The following is a 20,124-nucleotide window of genomic DNA, read 5'->3' on the forward strand; positions in this document are numbered from 1 at the left end:
GCCCTTTTTACGTCAAAATCAAAGATTACTGAGAAATTAAAACTTCTTTTCCTTGGCTTCAAAGTGACGATCATGAGAAACTTCACTAAATAGGTTTAGTTTTGTCAGCAAAACGAGGAGCAACAGAGACTCAGTTTGTCACAAACAGAAAGGCTAGTTCTAATCAAATTTAAATGTTATCTTGGGGGCCAGATAAAAGGTCGCCAAGGGCCGGATGTGGCCCATGGGCCTTAAGTTTGACACGTGTGAATTACAGCATATTGCCCTCCACCTTTCATGCCGGAGTATTCAGGTCCTTTTAGTGTTTGTGGGATGTGTCAGTGCTCAGAGTACGCGCTGAGGCTGACTCTCAGGTACTAACGACACACAGAATCAACTTTCTTCTCCAGACAGTCGTGAAAAAGTAACTCAGATCTGTTTACTTTTGAGAACAGAAGTTTCTGACAGCCTTCTTTGTGTGTGGGATTCAGGCAAACCAAGCTGATGTGATTCTTTCTTTTTAGCCCAGTGGAGTTTAACTTTTTAAACCATCTGATGACCCAAATAAGGAGTCCACCCCTGCAGTGCTGAGGCTTAACTCAGGGATTGACACACTAATGGACATGTCAACACTGTCTCACACATCATTAATTCACTTTTCCAAACCCACTTCACAGACGGCACGTGACAGCGTTTTATGTACCTAATGATCACTTATTAAAAAAATGCTTTTCCTAATCGTAGTAATTGGATATCTGAGAGCTCTCGGTGGCTGGGGCTGAGCTGTTTGATTATCGGCAGCATCGATTCAGTCTTCGGGAGGGAGAGATTTGGAAAGGAGAGTTTTTAAAGGCTTTAGATTCGGGGCGGGGAGGCTACACAGGGGGTGTCTGGGTTTTGTGAGGGTAAGAAGTAGACGGGTGGGAAAGTGAAGACTGGAAGGCAGCGAGGAAGCAGGCAGCAGGAGTCATGCCAGGGTGATGATGGATGTGCCTTGAGAGACGCATTAGATGTGGTTGGTAAAGCCTCCGTCCAGAGTTTTATTTGGACTTTAAATGACCCTTCACACTAATCTGTGTTTAACATCTCTGCTCTGCCTGACTACAGCTTCAGATGCATAAAAACAGGAGCTCATGAACGCGCACGGGTCAGAACTTTGTTTTGTCATAAAACGGGTAATAAATGAGGAAAATGTCTTTCATTTTTAAAGCACTTTTCCAAAACAATACTCCAAAGCTGAGGGAGCTAAAGTGAATGGTGCTGGAAATATATTCTTATATATATTTATCCTTATGTATGTATGTGTGTGTGTGTGTGTGTGTGTTTGTACAACAATAACTAAGACATAAAAGGAGCTAAATGCTAAGCCAGAAGTAGCAACAAGCTTGTTAAATGCGACAAGATGTTTGATAAAAGCTAACAGTAGCAAAAGAGTAACCAAAAGCTAAAGTGACAAAAAAGTAGCTAAAAGTAGCAAACTGCTAGCTAGAAGCTAAAAGCAAAAAACATTAGCTAAAAGCTACAAGCTACAAGTGTCAAAATATAAGTTAGGATCATTTTATGATGAGAAAGGTTAAAGGTTTAGCCATTTTAGTAAAACCTTGAAGTATGTGTTGAGGAGGACTCTCAGCTACCACCACATCAAATTTAGCTCAATGTCTGTGAAGTTATAACCCTTTTTGTAGACTAAGATGGATTAGTTAAGGCAGCCATTTTGAACTAGGTTGACTCTAAAGGTTAATCACCTGTAGATGCTCACCCAGTGACTACTTCCTGAAAGTTTCATTCAAATTTGACAAGTGCTTTATGAGATATTTTGCTAACAGACAGATGCCAACAGTTATTGACAAGTTTTTCTTTCACAAATAAGCCTTTTTTCATTTTGATTTGTTTTTTCCTCCTATTGCTGTTGTTTTGTGTTATTATTCCAATTTATTTTTCCTTCTTGAGGTTACTTTAAGTCGTACAAAGCATTTATTTTCCAAAGACAAATAAAATCATTCACCTTGAACCTAATTCATTTTTAAAACTAATTTTTATGACAACCTGAACAGCTGGCAAAGACGACATCATCACTTGTATGTTTTTGCGTGTTTACTGACATACTGAAATAGGATTATAAGATTACGTAACGAATAGAAAGATTTTACTGCAGCTTAAAGCCAGCTGCTGTTTTACTGCACATGTCGACGCAAAAAAAGAAGAAGCTGGAGATGGAGAATTAGGAGGTGAGAGATGAATGGAGAAAAAAAAGGGCGGATGAGAAAAGAAAAATGACAAAATGAAAGGATGAGGAAAATAACAGAAAAATCTTCGGTAAATATTTTTATATTTTCTTTGTTTTTCCAGCTTTCTCACTTTTTAAATAATTGTTAATATAAAGTAGCTTGTTGGACCTCAGTTGTAACGAACCTTGTGTCAAAAGACAGACCATCTTTATTTGCTCACCACAGATTACCAGATTAACACTTTCCAACACCTTTCAGATTATAGCTTTTTTGCCAGTTTACCAGAAAAAAAAGATGGTCTTTTTTTCTTTGACTATATATTAAATACATTTTTTAAACAGACATACTGATGTGGATGCCATAACTCAAGACTTCATACCTATGAGTATATTCTGCCACCTAGTGGACACAACTAAGTTTTGCAACTATTTTCTTCTAATATGCAGTCATTCCACTTCCGATGAACTGGCTCCCAAAGTTAACATTATAAGTCTGAGAGTCCCTGGTTTTCACATTCTGGACATAAAATTTAAATATTAATGCTTGTCAATTTGCCTGTTACAGACATTTTGTGTTGGCTAAAGTGGGTTAGCTGTGGCGGCCATCTTGAATCAAGTTACTAGGCTGTAGATGTACATGTATGATTGCTTTCTGAGTGTTTTAATTAAAAAAATATCACGTGGTTCATGAGATATTTTGCCAACAGACAAACAGCTTTGACTCTGACAGTTATTATCAAAGATTTAAGTAAAGATGTTGCTCAATGTGGCACTAAGGGTGTGTTGTGAATGACTCTCAGCTTCTACTGCTGCAAATTTTAGTTAAACATCTGTAAAACCGACTGACTTACAGCCTTTTTTGTCTTGCTGATGTTGATTAGCTGTGGTGACCATCCTAAATTAGGTTGACTCCAAAAAATAATCAACTGTAGATGTCCACCCAGTGATTACTTTGAGAGTTTTATTACGATCTGTTCATAGATTTGAGGGTGCGCTCACACATGTGCCACACAAACACCAACTGTGAGAGTTTTATATATGCTTCCACCCTCATCACCTGCTTTGTATTATTATTGAAAAACACCTGAGTTATACAAGTTTTCATCCAAATGATTTCATGCCTGCCAGCCAGTGAATGAACAGCATTCTGTGCCTTGCAGGGTGCTCTCAGAACGTGCAGACCGGACGTCTCCAGCCACTCCAGCTACAACTCCTGGGGATCCAACATACACTTCTTCACGTTTGTGGTTGTGGCCCAGGTTGTTGTTATGAACCTGATAGAGGCTGGCATTATGCAAGCTCTTGAGGACAGTAAACAGGTACAGCACAAAAAACATCAAGTTGAACGAAACGCTTTGTTGAAGAAGTTTCTCTAAAAGTCACCTGTCTGTGAACACAAGTCCCCCAACACTGGTCCTCAGAGGTAACAAGGGTTCCTGCACAAACACACCTGATTCAAACGGTTGAACGACCTCCTCAGCATGTGGTCATGTTCTGCAGACTCCCGTAATTTGGTCCATTCATTTCAATAAAGGTGTATTTGTGTAGGCATGTTACTGTGACTCACCTGTAATCTTGGTTCCAAACACTGAATTTGTGGTTTATCTACCTGGCAGAGCCATCCCCTGAAAAAGAAAAATAGATAAATAAAAACAATCTAATTTTCTGGACTAACAGGTTGGAATAGTAGGAGTCTGCATCGTCCATAAACAGGAAAAGTACCCAGTATTCAGTTTGTCATCTTTTCCTGTTTCATAAAATTTTGAATCCAAAAATCTGTAATTTTCTTTTAAAGAAAAAAATCCAGATACATGATCTTGCTTTCATTTAAAAGTTATTTTAAAACTCTTTCAATTGAAATCATTTGTTTAAAAATAAACCTTTTTGAAGATTTTGTTCACATAGCTACGTGGGGCAGGGACACAGCTAAAACCTGCAGGACATTAGTCCCTGAAGACCAGATTAACAATAGAGTAAAAAAATCCTTCTGCTCTCCCAGAGTTTGTTTTTTATGATAGTTTTTTAAAAATTGCTATAACAGGCTCCTCCTCTATAGATTAGATTTATCACCATTTCCATTTGGCTTATCCTGTGACAGTTTTACAACAAATAGTGATTAGTCTTCACTCTTTTCACAAATCGTTTCTGAAATCATTAATATTTCTGAAATATCCATGTATTTTACGCTGATTCTAGAGGATAAATATTGTTTTTTAAACCATTCTTGTTGAAACACGTTGATGACATTAACAAAGCTGTCGTTGCCAACTTTAAAAATGATGCACCAGTGTTGACAGAACAGACATTTTACTTTTGATTTCCCTCTGAAAAAGGCACTACGACAGGGACGCACCACCCAGTCAGACTGAACCCCCCCCCGAAGCTGTAGCAACCTGAGCCCCTCCACCCCTCAAGCCCTGGGTTGGGTTTTGGTGCCATAAGAACTCCACAACCCTAAAGGACCCAAACTGTGGCACTTGTTGGATTTCTAAACCACACAGAGACTGAAGTCATAGGTTTACTTTGGCCTGAAGTGTGAATAAATTACTACAAAGTCCAATTCCTACCAGAGAATCACCTTGCACTCTGGCAGCCAGACAGGGCCTCACACACTTCCTGTGTGTGTGTTTGTGTGCGTGCCCCACTCGACCTAATGGTGACAGACAGAAACAGGAACTTAATGTCAGATTCATTTTCAGGAATTTTAAGATTGATACACGTGATTCAGCCCCTTTGTTGTTACTGTGTGATGGTTCTATACAGGTGGAGCTTATTTTACCATAAGTCTTAAGTATTTATAAAGTCATGTTTTTCATTTTCAGACTTTTTATCTGATCTCATCTGAACCGAGAAGTCTTTTCCGTAAACACATGGCTTATATAGTCCAGAAACACATTTATAAAGATTTAGTCTTACTTTAGGTTTATCAAATTATCTATTTTTTATTCTTTAAATTTTTAAATAAAACGTTTTTGCTTGTATTGATTAGTTTTATTTTACAGTAATGTTAGTCTTTCTGATTTGGGGTTATATTGACCATTTCTTTCCCTTTTTTTAACATATTTGAATCAGTCAATTATACAGTTAATTGTCAGAGAAATACAGTATAATGGAGACAGGATGTGTATTTTCAGCTGAAAAGAAAACTTTAAATATCCTGACTGGAAACAGGACAAAGTAAGCTGTTAGATGAGTTGTTTTAAGTGTGTACATCAAACTTTGGACTTATTTTGGCAATAATGTACAAGTTTTACTGTGATACATGTGGACTGCTTTGCCCACCACGTGGTTCGGGTCCAGTGACTGCCCAGCCAGAACCGGCTGGTCCATTGTTTGTGCACCACCCAAGCAAGTGACCGGACGTTTACCTCCATTACCTCGCCATGTTTACCTCCACAGTCTGCTCAGAATAGCCTGTCACTCAGCAGCCACTGTTCCCCCGTTTCCTCCAATAGCGTGACTCCGCCGTACAAGGAGGCGGGAGCTGGATTCAAACAGGATAGAATGGAGGAAAACAAGATGTGACAGAGAGGAGGGTTTCACAAAGGACAGGAAACCCAGAGACATGTCCAAGAGACCAGGAGGGAGAGATGGAGAGACAGATAGTAAAGCTAAGTGGTGAATGGGCCGAAGCAGGGGGAGGAAAAAAAAATGAATGAGGCAGAAAGAAAGAGCGAAAAGCAAGAAAGGAGGAAGGAAATAAAGTGCAGAAAAAATAACAAAAAGGGGGAAAAAAGCCTCACAGATGAGTGAAGGAAGACATAAGCGTAAACCCCTCAGTTCTGACGTCCACTTTAAGACACAAAGGACTTTGTTGTGATTATGATATGATTTGATAAACTGTAGTGTCTTGCTGAGTGCAACCCGGCAGATGAAGTGATGAAAGTTTCCTAAAACCAGAGCGACTCAAAGGGTTTGGTTTTTAGCAGCGTGAGTCAGCAGGAGTGACAGACAAAGCTTTGATCTCTGTTCTCGTTCGACGGTATCAAGAGCCGACGACAGGAAGGGAAATCACATCCAGCTCAGGACCGAAGGCGTAGGATGTGTGAACAAAAGTATTTTTAACGTATAATAATAGAACAGTTTTAGTCCTTGTTTATATTACTAATCTGAGGCTATTTATCAAAACTATGCTTAAAATGATAACAAAATAAATCAAAAAGTGGGAAAGATGTTTGTTTTCCATTAGACGGGGCTGAAAATGCATTAGTTATTCTGTGGTGAGTCATAAGTTGTCTCTGATAGGTCTTTGGGGGGGGGTGGGGGTGTTAAAGGAAAGCTCTGTAATCTTTTGATGAACTTGTAAAATTAACATCAATGTTCATTTTCATTTAGGAATCTCACTACTTGAAATATACCTCGTAGTCTATAACAGTACCTGGTTAGAGCTTGCAGAATGTCTGCCATCGTCCAGAAATATGCTGCAGGCTACATTTTTGCCAAACTTACCATTTTTTTCCTCCCAAGTGTTCTTTGAATGCCTCAGATGGTTTCCTGGAATGTGGGTTCCCTCCTGTAAGACTCGGCTTCTCCATGTTGAACGAGCTGCCCTTTTTCCCACTGTCGGATCCATCCATCCATGTTCTACACCTGCTTGATCCTGTGCAGCGTCTCGGGGAGCTGGTGCTTACCTCCAGCGGTCATTTGGTGAGAGATGTGGTGCGCCTTGAGCAGGTCGTTGGTTCATCACAGGGCCACGCAGACAAACAATCATTCCCACTCACACCCATAGGGACAAATGAGAGCCACACATTAACCTAACATACATGTTTTTGGACTGTGAGAGGAAACAGCACCTGGAGAACTTGCAAACTCCATGAAGAAAGGCCCCCAGCTAGTTTTCACTGCACCACCCTTCCGCCCTCGCTGCTGAACGTTTGTACGTGTGAGGTTTTGGACCAGCGGCATAAGAGAAACAATTCACAGGCCCTGATTCACCCAAGGATTGAGTGACTTTAGTAACCTCTAAACGGGGCCAACAGATTGATTGTTAAATGTGGGGGAAGCTGCCAAAGCGGGTACAAAGTGAGCTGAAGTAGGTATGATGCAGGCAGAGGTGGCCAATCAAAATAAGCCAGGAGTTCAGGTTTGCAAGCTGCAGCTAAAATAAATAAATAATAATATTAATAATAGGTATGATTTTCAAAAACTGGCCTCTGAAAATGCAGCTACATGGCTTACTGGTTGTTGGTTACATTGAGACTGCGATGGTAAAATCTGTCTGTTTCCTCACAATTACAGCCCAGTGAGATACCACCTTCATTCTCACAGCCTTAAAAAAAGGACAGTTAATTAGTGCCCCCGATGAGGAAATTTGCCCCCATTTAAATAAAAGGTATAATGCACACATTTAGAGGAGGGAAATGCAAAATGAAACAACTAAACTTTACTGGCAAAAACAAACATACAAACAAGCTCTAGAAATGTTAATCTACTTCAAAATTTAAGGGAACTAGTTGATTTAAAGAAAAAAATCATCTTTATATCTAAACAAAGCCTAATTGCCTTTCTGAACTGGCCATGGTCAAAAACAAAAGTTGTATTTTGTCAATGTTTTTAAAAAAATAAAGAAACAAAAGAAAACATTTGGTGATTTTTGGCAACTCAGACATGAACACCTAGAGTGAAGATGTTGTAAGATGACAGGTTTTGTTAAAAAATGGAGCACAAACCAGCTGAAATTTTAGAAACAATTATAACTTACCGTTATACAAACCGTTATATCTACACAGTTGTATTAACACAATCAAATCCGTTCAGGCACAGCAAATGCATGAAATAAAGGCGCAGTGATAAAAAAGTATCTGTTATAGATCTTTCAGCATAACTCAAAATAACTCTTTTTTTTTGTGACTTATCTGCGTTTGCCAGCAGAAGAACACAGAAATGGGATGAAAGTGTTGTGTCAACACCAACAACAGGCCTTCATCGAGTTTGGAGTTTGTTTACTGGCAGCGTCAGCCAATCAGCTGACAGAGGGAGCTTTGAAGCTAAAGTTACGCACTCAGAACCAGAGCACAGCCTCAAAACAAAGAGACGGAAAAATCTTCTGCTGCTGGAACATTTACTGCCAGCTAAGAGTGTTTGTCTGACCATGTCCTACAGCACAAGTGACAAAAAAAAAAAACATTGTTTTTTCTGTCATCTGTACGGCAGCGAGTAAAGAATTTAGAAAAAAAGACCTTTACAATGATTTGTACAAAGAGAAAAAAATATAAATGTACGTTAAAAAGCCAGAGCCTATGCAGAGATCTTGTGGTTTCTTATAATTTTAACTTATCTGCATCTCAAAATAAGAATAACAAAAAGATTAAACTTTAAATCGAAGAAATTCAGTGTGAACTGGCTCAAAGTTTATTTCTGACAAAAAATAAATAAATAAAATAAATCATGTTCATAGATCATCATTGATAGTCTCAATGTGTTCATTTGTCGTTATTAGATAGTTTTCTGTAAAGTTATTTGCTGGCATATGAAGGTTTATGGGAATTAGCACGTCTTTAGCTTCATTACATTGCGTTTTGATCTCAGCTCTTTAGTTCAGCATCTTTAAATCTGTTTACTTCTCTCCTTTTCTCTGTGCTCACATATGTTTTTTTTGTTTTAAATGTCATGAAAACAGTCTGGAAAACAGGACAGAGAAGCACACTCCTTCAGAGTCAGAAGACGGCTTTTAGTTGTGGTGGTTTTGGTACAAGCCTGAAGTCTTTACGGTTTCAGGGAGATGGGGTCACGGTAAGAAGAACGGTGGATGAAGTGATGCCCTCAGCAGGCCGAGTGGGTAAAGTAAAGTCTTCGAGGCCACAGTTGTGACCTGGGATTGCTTCAGGTGGTCAGAAGGAGATCCAGCAACACTACAAATAAAAGATGCACTGATTGTTTCTATATTGAACAAACTACGATGGGATGGAGAGGGAGGGAGTACGTCTGGGTTTTCCTCCTGGACCTGCTGCCTCTGCACTTCAGCCACAGACAAGTGCAGAAAATTAATGGATGATGGAAGATAATGGAAGATTCCTCAAGCTGAAACTGTAAAAAAAAGTATTCAGGGAGCTTGTAACACTATTTTTGCACGAGGAAACACAGAGTCCAAACCTTAACCCAATTAATTTGAGAAAAATACTTATTTTCTGGGAAATTTGGCCGTTTTGAACTGGACTCAGTGATGCTGGAGTCAAGTTACCTCCTCATTTGTTTCACATTTTAGAGCCGGTGGACTTAGTTTGTCTCTTATTTCCAAGCTGTATGATCACGAGAAGTAAGGATTCATTGGTACTTCTACAGCAAAATTAAAAAGCCTAATGAAACACCATTTGGTCCCGAAATGTCTTCTGCTGCCCATGAAACATCAGTTTCTCTTCCTGATGCCGTTTCCTTCTGTCAAAGTGCTTCTCCTCCCAGCATTAGGTTGTGTTGCTGAGCAGAATCCAAGTCATCTGTCACCGGCCAACGATGCTAATGAAGCCCAGATGTGGTTCTCCTTATCCCTGCCTTTGAATCCTTTGTTGTCGTGGTAATACAGTACCCAGAAGTCCTGCTGTTTATTGTGGTTGTCCCGCTGATGAAGCACTGTAAGTGACATGAAAAAGCTGAAGAAGACTGGGAGGAGAGACAAAAAATGTACATCTACAACTTAACTTATGCATTCATTCCAATACTAGCTAGGTGGTTGACTTTTACTAACAGTAGTTTTCCTTCAAGGATCAACATTTGCCTTTTCATGCCAGAGTTTCAAACTAAGATCATTCTGTGTCAAGAAACGACAAAATTGTAGTTGTTTTTGCCCAAACCTAGAAAACAACGTTACGCACAATCTCATGGGATATCAACAAGATGTCACGCTCAGAGTATGGCTGGTAAACGATTCTCAGCTACTGCCACATCAAATGTTGGCTCAATATCTGTTAAACTGACTGAGCTATGGCCATTTTTGTGTTGGCTAACGTCCGGCAGCTGTTGCGTCCATTTTCAATTAGATTGACATCAAAAGGTTAACCAGTTATAGGTGCACATTCAGTCATTACTTTTTGAAAGCTTCATTAAACTTTGTCTTGTGTCATGCACACACAACCCGACCAAAACTCTAAACATCTATAGTTTTAATCTGTACAGAGTGAAAGAACCACCATTTTGCCGTCTTGTCATTGTGTTCATACCTGTCACTGCTACACACTTCCTGTCAGAGGTCAGGTAACTGGTTAGAAACCAAACAGCAGGCGAGGGTCGAGGACTTCTTTACTCTTTAAGCACACACTCTGAAGAAATCATACACTCTTTCATCCATGACTCTTGTGACTTCAAGCCAAGGGATCTCAGATGCACTTGGATACAAACACACACACATACACACACACAGAGGCCGACACACCCATACTGTCACTCTTTCAAAAAGCGAGATAAGGCCGCAGTACGTCCTGATCAAACCAGAAGCAACTGCTGCTTTAAACCAAAAACAAGTGTTTGTTTTTAGGCTGCTGGGATGTTTTTTCCACCGAGGAGGGAAACCAAGCCCAGTAACAAACACCGCCACTGCTCACGAACCCTGATGTCACGATGATAAACAGAGGATTAAAAAAAAAGAAGGGGGGCAAAACCCAGCTCTGGCAGATAAGCAGGAATCTGAAAGTTGTATTTTGTTTTTAGAAACAGAAAAAAAAAAAAATCCAGAAAAGCCCTGACACTGGACCTGAAAGATGCATCAACCATCCTTCATGTGTGGTCACATGATATACTTTAACTGAGAAACAACTTTTGGCTTTTTATGCTTTAAATTCCTTATTTGCTTCTTTGTCAAACATGAAAATAAGCATTGTTAACAAAACTAACTTATATTTACATTTGTTCCTTAGCTGAATATAATCCTGGTACAAAATATTATACATATGTGGTAACCAACACTTTAAAGTTTGTTCACAGTAAGAGTTTCATCTTTAAGCTTGGAAAGTGTCACAAAAACAAGCCGTTCGTGGCTAACTATTTTTAAAACCTCATATTTAAATTAAAGGGCTAGCATTCCTTGAGTGAATGCATATCGCCTGCCACCTTTCATGCCAGAGTTTTAAACTGGGATCGTCTTAGGATGAGAAGAGGTGGAAGAAGTCCATCTCCTGAAACAGAAATGTCTCACATCTGCTTTTATTTTAAAGTCCAAACCCTAAACTTGACCACAATTAATGGTGTCAACTTTACAACCGTGTTCTACAGCGTTCTGTGAGAGGTTAAACACACTCCGCCCCACACATCCAAGCTGCTGAATTCAACCTTAAAGACCCCGTTTTGGAGCGCTGAGGCAGCTGAGGTGTTGGGTTCTCACAGACGAGACCCAAAGGGATTGCTGACCCAGCTTCTTGCCTCCTCGTTGACAAAAATGATCTCATTCAGGCCTTTCTGACCCCCGGTGTTTGGTTGGCAAATGTTTTAAAGAAACCAATCAAAGAGGACAAAACATGTTGAAAACATCCCAACTTCCAAAGAAGCAGTGAGGGCTTCAAACAGGCAAATAAGAGGCAAACAATTTTAGTTTCCTATTTTAAATCCAAGCGCAAGATTTAAAGGACCGAGTCAACTTTCGATCCGGCTCAGTGTGGATGTCTAAATAAACACGATTTAGCCCCACAAAATAAGGCCTGTGCTATTTTCCTAAGGTCCCCGGTGGCAGGAAAGGAAAAAGATGAAGGATCCTGATAAAGTTGAGCTGGATAACTGAAACTAAACGTCTCTCACAGGAAGAGAGTCTTTCTGGGCTGCGGAGAACAAACCAGAATAAAAATATGAAACAAATAGAATCGCATCATTGCTCATTCCCGTATGTAATATTTATTGTCTTTATGTTTTCCTGCTTTCATGAAGTAAGAAAGTCACTTTTTCGGAACCAGACTAAACCCCCAAGGTAGAAGGGTAATAAGGGTTTAGCGTGTATCTTTGTGCGTCATGTTGGCAAAATATCTGATGAACCAGAGAATGGGTTTGAATGAAACCTTCAGGAAGGAGTCACTGGATGTATGTTACATATTACATATTAACTTATGGAGTCAACCCGATTCAGAATAGCCGCCAAAGCTGATTAAGGATAGACGACACATAAAAGGCTGTACAGATATTGTGGTTGTAGGCCCATCATAGTTTTATAAATTCTTCTGATAGTCAGTGCTGTCATTTTGGAGTCTTGAATAGTGTGGAGAGGTAGAACTGCAAAACTGTTCTTATTTGTTTTTGCACCATTTAACATTAAATTACACAAAACTAACAAAACAGTCATTATCTTCTCTGCCTTATTGACATATACTTACACTGGTATGATAGGCATTGTAAGTTATCCAACATGAACAAATTGTAGACCATAATTGTGAACAACAGAATGGTCTAAGAATGAATAGTAAATATAGCATAAATATAGTTTTTAGCCCGCTAAATTCAGCCCCTGCTTTACCAACACACCTTCTAATCCAGCCTTTCCTGCGTTCACCAATTTACCTCATTTCTGCAGCTTCAAACAGTAACCTTCAGCAGCTGTCCTGCGGGCCAATAAGGAAGGAAAGGAAAAGGACTTGTAGGATTTTTTTTTTTTTTTTTGGCAGGGGAGATGTGAACCTGATGCAGGGCGGGCCCAGACCACCACAGTGGGAGGTGCACTGGGCTTTCTTTTAAAAATAAATATAAAGACAAAACAAGCCTGGCTCGTCGCTACAAGGGGGCGAGAGGACGTCTGCAAGTCACGTCAAGAGTCTGAGAGCGAGGCAGGAGTGCGGGAACGTACCTCTGCCACGGTGACAGAGGAACCAGACTCCCATCTGCTGCTGTGCAACATCTGGCTGCACCGGGATGCTCCCTGAAAATGTTCAACTGTGTCTCTAACAGTCTGGTAAGTATAAACAATATATATATATATATATATATATATATAGGAGGAGGATTTTTATGGGCTATTTCTGTTTTATTAGCTGAAAAGATTTATTATTAATGATGCCTTTTACATCCATCCTTTGAGAGGTATAGAAAAGATGATTTATTTACTATGTTTACTATGGGCTATGGCTTTTGAGGATTTATTTCCTTTACTATTTGTTAGTTTAAAACAAATTAAAACAGCTATATTAGCAACAAAAATGAAAAGTAATGAATTAAACCAACTGAATACATGAGGGGAGAAAATCTAATGGGATTTATGATTTATAAAACAGTTTGCAGTTTATTTTTGGCTCTACTGTTCATAAATCTGGTTCTGACTGATGGATTTTTGTTTTCTATTTGGGCTATACTATTTCTATGTGTAGCTGTAGTTCAGGGAGAAGGAATACAAACAAACAAACAAACAACGGATATGTGACCACACTTTGACCATTGGTTTGATCTTACTACAACACGACAGTCCCTGAAGAAGCCTTAATTAGAGACTAAGCTCACCTGTGTCCGCTCATTAACTCCTGATCATCTGCACGTGCGAGCACAATTAGTGGGAACGCAACTCAGCTGCGCGCGGTCACGTTCCCAGGTAAAATCTGCCGGTTTAAAAACATTAATTTAAACATACAAGCATGCAGCCGCACAGAGGCTCCTACAGCAAAGCGAGCCTGTAGTTTTAATGATGAAAACACAATAAAATGCTCCCGGACCCCCTCTGTTTGCGCTGAGCCACCTGGTTGCCATGGAAACGTGAAGGGGCCCCTCGGCCTGCTCGCTCATTCGGGACTCACGCGTGGACTCGACGCCATGTCGGAGGGAGGAAGGCCGCCGGCGGAGGCCGTTTTCACTCAGCTGCACCACGGGCAAACTTTTTATGACTCAGTAGGTGTTTTCAATCCCAAATTAACATCTTTTTTTTTTTTCTCCCCCTCACCTTTCTTCACCCGTCGGACTAATGAGGCCGAAAGGGGAAAATAAGGATGAAATGCTGGCTAGCTCGCGCGAGGGAATAAACTAAGTAAAAAATATGAATTAAGTTTATTTACAAACATTAAACAGACCGAGCGCAGACTTTTTTTTATTCTCTCCATTTACACCCACTTCCCACTTAAAGTAGGCCATAAAATATTATCAAACACAATAGTTTACACAGATTTAAACTATTCCACTTATCTACAGCAACCTATAGGCTACTAAAGTACACAACTAAAGATGTCAGACTTGAATGACCATATTAAAATAAACAATGCATTTAATAACCAAAAATATTGTTTACTAGTCTATATGCACACTATTATATCCCTGAAGTGTAAATTTGAAAGAATAAAAACAAGATGATTGTTGAATAAATTAATAACTGTTAAAGTAAAGAGAAGATAAAACAGAGCAGACTTAAAAAAAAATAAATATCCATGCAACACCTGTGCTCTTTGCCTTTTAATTCAGCATGACAGTGTAATTTTTTTAACCTAATTTTAATGTTTTATTGTTTTTTTGTAGTTTGTGTTTTACCAGTATTTTAATTGTTTTTATTTCTTTGGTCTCTTTTGCTTTAGTTTCCTATTTTATGCACCCCATTTTGGCCCACAGCAGTTGTTTTTCAAATGTGCAAAAACAAAAAACAAAAACAAAAATTTTAGCATCTTTTATGAATACATAAAGTAATGTTTTACTTTATTTACTGCAGTTTATCCAAACTGCAGAAACTAACTTTTATTTTGAAAGGACTTGTCAGTTAATATTAACACTCAACTTTCTCAATTTCTTCCAGACCCAAAAAAGGGGGGAAAAAAGGAAAAAAAAAAAGAAAAGAAAAACATTTGTTTTAAAATACTTTTAAACACAGAAATAATTACAGCTTGTGTATTTTCACACCTTTTTGGTACATTTTGTTGTTTACTTATAGGAACAAGTCCATGTATTAGTACCTTTTTGTTACATTTTATGGCTTCTACAATGTTTAATGACTTGTTTCTGACAGGGTTCCTCCGGGTCCGATGATCTCTTCGAGGACTCCTACTCCCCGTCCTCCCTGTCCTCGTCCTCCTTGTCCTCTGTCCCACAGGTGGTCTCCCAGCAGGAGAAAACCCTGTGCACCTCCTGCGGCCTGGAGATCGTGGACAGATACCTCCTCAAGGTCTGACTCGCATCAGTTGACAACATCGTCACTAAACCGAACCGACCTGGCTTCCTAAAGTCCTTTAGGACCTCAGAAAGGATTTATTTACTTATCCAATCAAGGCTTTGTTCATTTTATTTCTTAACATGACCACTGGCTGCTACATTTTTCTGTAAAAACCCTTTGAAACATCTTCACATTTTGTTTCTGTCTTACTTGGATTTACTGGACAAAGTTTTTTTTTAAAAGTATTTATTTCTGTAAACAAAGTAAGCTTTAAGAAAAGTCGTACTACACTGCCAACAGTAAATTTGTACATCATGATGAATAGTAGGTATAGTACAATAGTAGTATAATGGGTTTAATATTTAAATTATTGTATTTTAACAAAAGTTAAATTTAAACCATAAAGTAAATGCATTTATTTAAAACAGTTCCTCTAGTTAAAGGATACAAGAAATGTAATTTTTAAAGATGTGTAACATTTTATGAGGCATTTAAAGTTTAAATTTTCTTTTATTTTTTTCCTTGTTTAGGTGAACAACTTGTGCTGGCACGTGCGCTGCCTCTCGTGCAGTGTGTGTAAAACATCCCTGGGCCGACATGTGAGCTGTTATGTGAAGGATAAACAGGTTTTCTGCAAACTTGACTACTTCAGGTATGTCAAAGCTGTCGTTTTCAAGTCATTCGTTAAATATAAAAACACTGATTCTTGCAATGAGAAGATAAAAGTAAGTTTTCTACTTCCTATCATGAATATCTGTTAAGTTCCTTTTTCTTAACTTAATCTAACACATTAAAGTACAGGGATTCACGAGGAATGTGTCTGATAGTTGCAGGATTAAAAATGGAAATAAATTATATGTCAGGGTTTCATAACTTCATTGCAAGTTGGAGTTTAAAAGTAAGATTTTATTTTCAGAAAATGACGGATAGTCTTGTTTTTCTTTGTCTGTTAGTTAGCACGGGGAAGAAAAGCTCAAATAAAACTGTCAGCTAACTTAAATGATACAGAAAGGAATTCTGATCTCCTCCAAAGCTATAAAAATTGAAATATTGTAAACGTGTAAGCACTGCTTAACATCCCTGTTTGCAAAATATCTTCTGAAGCACTGGATAAATTTTCGTGAAACTTTCTTCATCATTTGGAGTCAATCCAATTCAAGACAGCCACAACAATGAATCGACCTCGGCCAACAGAAGTAGCTACAGTATAACTCAGTCAGTCTGATGGATATTGAGCTGAATTCGGTGTGGTAGTAGCTGAGAGTCATCCCTCGACACACACTTCAAGCACTAACACATCTTGTTGTTGCATAAGATCACACAGAACACCATTTACAAGATTTGACCAAAACTGTTATTACTTTATTTCTCAACAAAACTCTGTTGTGAAAGGTGGTGGGTGTTATGTTCCTTCAAGGACTGCTAGGCCTTTAACTGCTTTCATGTTTTACTAACCTTTAACACGCAATATTAAGTCCTAATGACAGTGATTTATTAGGAAGTTCATGTAAAGGCAAATATAGCTTTTACATGAACTAAGCCTTTGGGTGATGACAGTGAGTTCGTCTCCACTGATGAACTCACTGAAGTGGGTGGCTTCTTGTGGTAAAGGTGCTCTTTAAATGCCTAACATGCTGACTTCTTTCAGTCTTAAGCAGGACTTTTAACTTTGAGGATTAATTTTAATTTATTTTGCCATGTAAAGTATTGTCCCAAACTCTCTGAGCTGGTGTAGATTCTCAGTCATCCAGGACATAGTAAATAAATAAAAAAAGGTCTAAAAAACAACTGGACTTCTATTTTGTAGCTGAAGACGTTTTGTGACCAATAGTTATTTATATTCCCAGCTGAATGGTTGCTGATCACTTTTTCACAACACACCTTTTTAAATATAAAAAGTCCTGCTTTTCAAAATTCCTCTCCCTCCTTGTTTTCCTCCGGTGTTTAGGAGGTATGGCACCCGCTGCGCTCGCTGCGGCCGGAACATCCACTCCACTGACTGGGTGCGCAGAGCAAAAGGAAGCACCTTCCACCTGGCGTGTTTCTCCTGCTCCACATGCAAGCGCCAGCTGTCTACTGGAGAGGAATGTGGCCTTCTAGAGAACCGGGTCTTTTGCCTGGCTCACTATGACAACATGATGGAGAATCTCAAACGTGCCAAGGAAAACGGTCAGTCCTCTAAACTCTAACCCTCTGAACTCCCTCTTTATATTATTTAGTTGTAATAAACACTATGAAAAACAAATGTTATACAAACCTACAAGTAAAGATAGATGTGCTATTTGTATTCATAATCTGTGTCCTACCCTAAAGAGCAAATAAAAGCAGCAGCAGAAGAAGACTCGGCCAACAGGGATGACTCAGGCGCTGCGCCTCGTCCTGCTAAAAGGGCCAGAACCAGCTTCACCATGGACCAGTTACAGGTACTGTCAGCTGGGGGTTGTTTGTGTTAACTGACTCTTATTGAGTCATTTTCCAACAAACTGGGTCTGTGTGAAATCAGTTTGTTTCACAACATGAATGAATGGATTCACAGGATTTTATTGCCTTGTTTTTAATATTTCTACTTGTAATAAAAAGGTTTAACTGCAGCAATCATAGCTCTGTGCATTTTGATTTAAATTATTGGTTTCAAAATTGAACACTACAGTGCCACTGATAGCACAGAACTGTTTTACACAAGTTTTACTAAACATTTTTTTTTATTTTGTTCAAGTTAGGGGGTAGTCTGCTAAAAACAAATATATTGTAAGGGGTACATCACTGAAAAGAGTTCTCTGGGGTCTAGAACAAGAAAAGGGACAGGACATAAATGTTCAAAGTACAGTTTAGAAGCTGTTCATCCTTTTACAGGACTTAGTGGTGTGGACAAGGCTTCTTGTTGGCTGTTGTGTTCAACACCACTCACATTTGAATGTAGACACACTACCGGGTAATTAAAAAGCCAACTGCAGAAAATGATTTAAAACAGCAGCTCTTACAGGAAACACACTCAGTCACTGCTCTGAGATTTGCTGCTAAATTCACATATTCTCTCAGTCACTGATCTTGTGTGTGTCAAAATATTTGCAGAAACTAACTTTGCACTGCAGTCCTGAAATATCAGATGTGCATCTCCTTTCCCCCTTGGAAGCTTTATAGAACATGTTACGATTACAAGAAATGTTTTTTTTTTTTTAAAGCTTAAAATCAGATTACAACTGGGAAAAGAAAATTAGGACTCTATCTCAGTATTTTCAGAAAAGCAAATATTTACTTGGGGCTAATAGAGCTACAGCATGATGCTGTATTTTATTTGTGGTTGCTAAACGTGTAAAGAAGCAATGTTTGTTACTGCAACGAGTTTAGCTTGTGTTGATGTTTCTCTGCTCTGTAAAAGTGATAAAGATACAGAGTGAACGCATGAAAATTCAGTTTGCTCTCTGTCTGTAGGTAATGCAAGCCCAGTTTGCTAAAGATAACAACCCAGATGCCCAGACTCTTCAGAAACTGGCAGAAAGGACTGGTCTCAGTCGTAGAGTCATTCAGGTAAAGCTGCCAGAGCTCCCAAGATCAATAGATGGAGTGCAGGTGGAGTTCCTGTTATTAAGCTCTGCAGTTATGCACATTTTGTCTATGTCCAAAAACAATATCTGTTTTATTGATAGAGAACAATAAATTTCACTAGAAGTTCTGCTTTTGTGCAAGACTGAAGTCCCAGTGGTTTAGAAGCTGAAGCTAAATCAAAATTGTCGTTTGTCGCCTTTCACACCAGAGATTTAAATAAAAATCAACTTATGATAAGAGGAGACCGTTATATTCACTTTGATCAAACCTGGTAATGCGAGATCTCATAAGATGTGTTGGCACTTGAAGCATGTGTTGATGAGTTTCAGCTACTGCCACATCAAAGTCCCTCTCAGTATCTGTAAAATTTAAAGATGTCTTTGTGTTGGCCAAGTGCCATTACATGTGGTGGCCATCTTGAGTCGGAAGTGAGTCAGTTGTAGGTTAACTTCTGGAGTTTCATTAAAATCTGTTTTAGTGGCCACAAAAACATTATCTATCCAATTGTTTTTCATCATGTTGGCTGTTAGACAGCTTGAGATTTTAGTAGAAAAAGTAAGAATTCATAGAAGCAGAGTTGAGTCTTTATTGCTTGAAAACCAGAACTAACCTTCCAGACCCATCATATGTGTCGTGTCCCCATATTCAGGTTTGGTTTCAGAACTGTCGAGCTCGTCAGAAGAAGCACATCTCTCCAAATCAGCCCTCCTCAGTCATGATGACATCACTTGCTCCTGGTCAGCTGACTCCACCTTTGATGGAGGATCTGCAGTACACAACCTATCTTTCCCCTGACACACCCCTCCTCACTACTCTGACTTATATGGATGGTAAGATAAGCAAATGATCAAATCTGTGCTGACAAATTACAACAGAAATCAAACATTATACCTGAACAACAAACGACTAAATCAGTGCTTCATGTGAACAATAAGACAGGTTAGAATCACATTTTTACTACAATAAATATCAGATTGTTTCTTTTTTTAAAGTTCAAAGCAAATATTTCTCTCTGACAAACTTGTTGCACTGTCATTCCTCAGGGAAAAGGTAAATAAATCAAGTTTTTTTAAAAATCTTTTTCAGTTCAAACTTCGGACCCACTTCTGCTTCAGCCAATTCTAACCACATCGTTGACCCAGCTGCCAGTCGGCCATGCCTGAGCTTCATCCACCTGAGGAAAGAGGCTGAAGAACACCGGAGAGGATTAAAAAAAAAAAAAAGAAGATTAGTATTAAAAGTTCTGTAAGGTTTGTGTGGGATAAATGGATAAGCTATCTTAGAAATTAAAAGCACTGAATTGTCACTGCATGTGAGCAAGCACTTGGAAGAATAAAACAAGTCA

General features: G+C 38.9%; 1 protein-coding gene and 1 long non-coding RNA gene across 3 annotated transcripts; one reads left to right on the forward strand and one right to left on the reverse strand.

Annotated features, from left to right (window-relative positions):
• Positions 1-8,557: 8,557 nt before the first annotated feature.
• LOC112450664 lies at positions 8,558-13,917 on the reverse strand. The gene is made up of 3 exons (XR_003039346.2): positions 13,819-13,917; positions 13,610-13,704; positions 8,558-9,775 (listed from the first exon to the last, which is right to left on the reverse strand). It is a non-coding gene; the product is annotated as an uncharacterized LOC112450664 (long non-coding RNA).
• Positions 12,803-20,049, forward strand: lhx8a (LIM homeobox 8a). 2 transcript variants are annotated; one of them, XM_017420821.3, is made up of 8 exons: positions 12,803-13,067; positions 15,090-15,245; positions 15,764-15,885; positions 17,182-17,402; positions 17,547-17,656; positions 18,666-18,761; positions 19,429-19,609; positions 19,866-20,049. In XM_017420821.3, the coding sequence occupies exons 1-8, from the start codon at positions 13,041-13,043 to the stop codon at positions 19,940-19,942; spliced, it is 990 nt and encodes a 329-aa protein (XP_017276310.1). In that variant the 5' UTR covers positions 12,803-13,040; the 3' UTR covers positions 19,943-20,049. The 2 variants fall into 2 exon arrangements, with proteins under 2 accessions (XP_017276310.1, XP_017276309.1); XM_017420820.3 differs by lacking the exon at positions 12,803-13,067 and adding an exon at positions 13,730-13,990.
• Positions 20,050-20,124: the final 75 nt, after the last annotated feature.

Source organism: Kryptolebias marmoratus, linkage group LG20, assembly GCF_001649575.2.
Source record: "Kryptolebias marmoratus isolate JLee-2015 linkage group LG20, ASM164957v2, whole genome shotgun sequence".
Lineage (NCBI taxonomy): Eukaryota > Metazoa > Chordata > Actinopteri > Cyprinodontiformes > Rivulidae > Kryptolebias > Kryptolebias marmoratus.

Coding starts and splice junctions, on each gene's coding strand:
- lhx8a (XM_017420820.3), top strand. CDS start 13,916: ATGTCGGAGGGAGGAAGGCCGCCGGCGGAGGCCGTTTTCACTCAGCTG. Junction 13,991..15,089: donor GGCAAACTTTTTATGACTCA/GTAGGTGTTTTC, acceptor TGTTTCTGACAG/GGTTCCTCCGGGTCCGATGA. Junction 18,762..19,428: donor TCAGTCGTAGAGTCATTCAG/GTAAAGCTGCCA, acceptor CCCCATATTCAG/GTTTGGTTTCAGAACTGTCG.